The 4,756-nt window shown below is 37.4% G+C and overlaps 1 protein-coding gene across 1 annotated transcript; it reads left to right on the forward strand.

The window, feature by feature from the left end:
- Positions 1 to 1,507: 1,507 nt before the first annotated feature.
- LOC102821284 (alcohol dehydrogenase class-3-like) lies at positions 1,508 to 4,750 on the forward strand (the record flags this gene model as incomplete). Its single annotated transcript, XM_006878107.1, has 3 exons — positions 1,508 to 1,590; positions 4,132 to 4,351; positions 4,496 to 4,750. Coding segments are annotated over exons 2-3 (453 nt in total), but the record flags the coding sequence as incomplete, so codon positions are not given.
- Positions 4,751 to 4,756: the final 6 nt, after the last annotated feature.

Genomic DNA, 4,756 nt, shown 5'->3' on the forward strand with positions numbered 1-4,756 from the left:
GGCTATAAGGGCACAGTTGCTATTTCCTGACAGGTAAGAAAGAGAAGAAACCATTTCCTACACACACACACACGAAAACAAAACAGAGTAAGCAAGCAAGCAACCACCAGTGAAAAGAGAAAATAATAAAAGAGGAAAAAGAGACAAAAATTACAGCAACCAGAAAAAAGAAATGAATATAATAACTAAAAAGAGAAAAGAGGGACAGAAAAAAGGAGCTATAAAAGTGAAAATTAAAGGAAGAAATAAAAAATTTAAAGAAATAGTAATAATAAAACACTTGGACAAGGGAGAGGGAAATGAGGAGAAAGAGTAGAGACTAGTAAAGAAAAATCAAAAGAAGAAGGGAAAATGAGAAACAGAAAAAAGAGGAAAGAAAATTAGAGAAAGGATCAGATTCAAGGGAATGGAAAAGAGAAGAGGGAGAAAAAAGAATGAAACAATGAATGGAAAGAAAACAAAAAACAATGCAGCTGTTGGATCTGAAGAGGAGAAAACTCTTGGAGGCTCCTGCCAGCCAAGGTGCTCACGAGGTTAGTGCAAGAGGGATGTGACAGTGGAGTTCCTGACCCTAGATGGAATTATCATTGTTCAGGCATTCAATCCAGAAGTAGTTTCTGACGGCCCTTGATGGAACTGGTGTCACAGGCCAGCTGGGGACAGGCTGGCTGGTTATGACAGTTTCTGCTATCCTAATGCTGATCTGGTGACACTGTGGGTTCTATAAGGCAGGACCCGAGCCTACCCAAATCTAGACACCAAAGCAGTGCAGCCAGGCCTGCCTCATACTGGTGTGGCCGCAGCTCCAAACTCCTGGAGTGTATGGCCTGCTCTGGGGGTGATGAGGGTGGGAGCTGGCCACACCTTTGGTCACCAGGGAACCTTGGGGGGCAGGAAGAAGGAATCACACCTTTCCCACCACCTGTGTGAATCTGCTGTCATTGAAACTGCTCACAGAAGTTCAGGATGGTTGCACCACACTGGCTGGCCGATCCTGTCTCCCTCACTTGCCCTACCTGCTCAGCTTCTCCTCCCAACAAGCACTCAGTCCACTTCTCTGAAGTTCAGGGTTCCAGGAGTTTCATCTGTGTCTGTTTCATTTGATGCCCCATATCTTTGTTATAGAGGGTCTGTGTAATGGGGCTGCCTAGACTGCTAGAAGTCCTCTAAAAGGGCATTTCTAGGCCAGTTTTACCCAATTAAATCAAAATTTTACAGATGCAAGAAATGAGTCGATATTTTAAAGCATGTAGCATCCTTGTTTTTTACTTTGTTTTGTAAGAGTTTTATTTAGATAAAAATTTAGCAACTTGGTGTTTGTTTTGTGTTTTTCTGGTTTTTTGCACAATAGAGAAGTGTCTGATTGACCTTCTGTAGGTAAAGTTGTAAGTTAAGTCTTGAAATTGTTTATCTTACAAAGTAGTTGACAAGAGTGTGAATGTGTATCCATTTAGAAACAGATGTTGCCTATGCAGAATAATGTCTTTGCATTTGTTTCCTAGGTGATACTGTCATTCCACTTTACATCCCACAGTGTGGAGAATGCAAATTTTGTCTAAATCCTAAAACAAACCTTTGCCAGAAGATAAGGTTAGTATCTTATTTTATTCCTAGACCAAGAGGTCATTTACAAATGATAATAAGCAATTGTCTAACAATTTACAAAGTGCTTTTTACATGAATTATTTCATCTTTATAGTTTCATCATTATTAGTTTCCCCATTTTCGTAGATAAGAAAATAAGACTTTGTAATTAGTAGTTTGCCTAGTATCTACCTATTGAGAGATAAAACAGAGCTTTCTGAACACATTCTCTTCCCATACATTTGACTAAGTTTGCCAAAATGTAGAGCAAGGAAGAATAGGCTTGTGAGATTAAATGTAATTATTTTTATGGGCCATTTTATTGTCCATTAAATCAAAGTAGTAAAACTTACTTCAAAATGTTCTTGGGAAAACTACAAGAGATAGCATAGCCCCTTGACACACAAAAGGTTGTTATTTTATTTAAGTAAGATAACAACACTTAAAGTGCTACTTTAAGGAAATGAAAACTCCCTTTGTATATGTTTATTTTTTGTTTAAAGGTATAACATAAACAAAATAAAATACTTAAGTATACAAACCCTAAATGTACAGCTCCATGGATTTTTACATGTATGGTTATAACCACAGCATAGATTAAGATAGGAAGCCCTTTTTGTCACCCTACAAAATCTCATGTCCCCCTTAGACAGTCTCTGTCTTTAAAGGTAAAACCACTATTTTGATTTTTTTTTCCACTGTAAAATTTCATAAATGGAATCATGTAATATGTGCCTATTATTTATCTGGCTTTTTACTCATCGTAATGTCTGTAAGATGTGTCCAAGTTGCTGTGTACACCAGTGGTTCTTTTTTATTGCTGTGCCATATTCTATTGTAAATAACACTACTTATCCATTTTCCTGCTGGTGGGTATTTAGGCTTTTGTTAATGTTGCTATGACCAGTCTTATGCATACCTTTTGATGACTATGCACACTACTTCCTCCTGGGTATTTTCCCAACATGGAATTGCTAATTCACAGGCTGTATCTATGTGTATCTCCAGTATTATTATTGTACCACTTTTCACTCCCACAACAGTGCAGGGCAAATCCAGTTGTTCGTGATATTTTTCTAACACTGTTGATTTATGAAGGAGCTTCAAAAAATTCGTGGAAAATGAGATTAAAAGACAATGGAATTTCCCCCAAAACTTTTTGAAACCCCTCATATTTTTGTAAAACAAGAGTCCCATTATTTTATAAGATAAATCCAGCCACCTTTGGCAACACTAGAACCAAGAACAATCTCGTCATTTGAAAGGGGGTTTCAAACACAGTCAAGAACAATGATGGTTATGTACGTTCTTGTGACTACTGTAACTTTAAAGGGAGAGGTTTTCTCTAAGCAGAAAATTATCTCAAGATGCCTCCTCCCTCTTTCTCCCAAGAAACTCCTCTGCATTAGTAATGGTTTCTCACATTGAATGGCCAAACATACTTAAATTGTTGTCATAAACATAAAATGAGTTACTTTTGGCATAACATGCTGCTGTTCTTTGCATCTGATCAAATTTTTTTTTTGCCTCAAAATAATTGTGTTTACACTTGATCTAAAGGCAGTTCATTTCTCTTCTGCATTTATTTACATTTATATATTTATGCTAATGGAATTATCTGAGAGTATATATCAAATTATAATGTTTTATTTTTACTAAAAATAGCAAACATTAAGCACTCTGTCAGGCACAGTATTACTGCTTTATATAACATCCCATTTGATTTTTATAGTAATCTGTAGAAAGAGGATACTGTTTTCCTAATGCGAAAACGAAGTCACCAAAAGGCTAGTTAACGTCCCAAGATCACACAGGGTTTAAACACAAGTGTGTTTGACTTTTGAGACCATATCCTAAGCAAGACAGTATGTTATATGTTTAGAATATAATATAAAAACTAAATTTTGTTGCTGTTTATTGTAACTAAACAACCTGGAAAATGGTGACTTTTGTGGATTCTTTTCCTATTTCAGCATAATCAATTACACAGACCTCCTGGAAGATCTGCTGGCCAGGTTGGCCTCTGTCTTCATCTGACCTGATAACTATTTATAATCTCTACCTACCTGTATGGATGCTGGTTTTGTCGTTATCCTTTATGAAGTTATAATAGCTCACACAGTTTTATTTTGGAATTTTACGAGAATTTCACCTGATCCATGAGTGTGTAGCTACTAAAATGACTAAAACTCTGTTAGAAAGCTCCAGAAGTATATTGAGTGTTGGAAAAGATGGGCTCTCTTATAAGGCATTGCTGAAAGTTGCTAAATCATTAGTGATTGCATTTGAAATTGAATTTTGGTCTTAGCACACTTTCTAAATGCTTTCTGATCATTATTTTCAAAATCAATTTCTTTCTCCTATGATTTTAAGCACAATAGTGGAACTAATGGACTCAAGCATACCAGCTATCAACAAAGATGGCACAGACCAGGGTTATGCTTTGTTGCCATGAGTCGGAGCCAACTCATGGCACCTACCAACAACAACAACATGGGTTTTAAAGAAACCTCATTCAACCCTGCTTTTTTTACCTCTTTTCTTTAGAGTCACTCAAGGGAAAGGATTAATGCCGGATGGTACCAGCAGATTTACTTGCAAAGGAAAGACTATTTTACATTATATGGGAACTAGCACTTTTTCTGAATATACAGTTGTGGCAGATATCTCTGTTGCTAAAATAGATCCTTCAGCACCCCTGGATAAAGTGTGTCTGCTGGGTTGTGGCATTTCAACCGGTTATGGTGCTGCCATAAACACTGCCAAGGTAAGAGATAGGAGTAGCCTGTTACCTTCTAATTTGATTCAACAAAGCTTTGCTGGAGTAATGAAATTGGCCCAATATGTAAGAAACCTACGGATTTCCTTTACTTTTCTGGAACGACTATCTTATAAGACTGTTTGTTGTTAGGTGGAGCCTGGCTCTACTTGTGCCATCTTTGGCCTAGGAGGAGTTGGATTGGCGACTATCATGGGCTGTAAAGTAGCTGGTGCATCCCGGATCATTGGTATCGACATCAATAAGGATAAATTTGCAAAGGCCAAAGAGTTTGGAGTTTCTGACTGTATTAACCCACAGGACTTCAGTAAACCCATTCAGGAGGTGCTTGTTGAGATGACAGATGGAGGGGTGGACTACTCCTTTGAGTGCATTGGTAATGTGAAGGTCATG

The sequence above is a fragment of the Chrysochloris asiatica genome, unplaced genomic scaffold (assembly GCF_000296735.1).
Source record: "Chrysochloris asiatica unplaced genomic scaffold, ChrAsi1.0 scaffold04564, whole genome shotgun sequence".
Taxonomy (NCBI): domain Eukaryota; kingdom Metazoa; phylum Chordata; class Mammalia; order Afrosoricida; family Chrysochloridae; genus Chrysochloris; species Chrysochloris asiatica.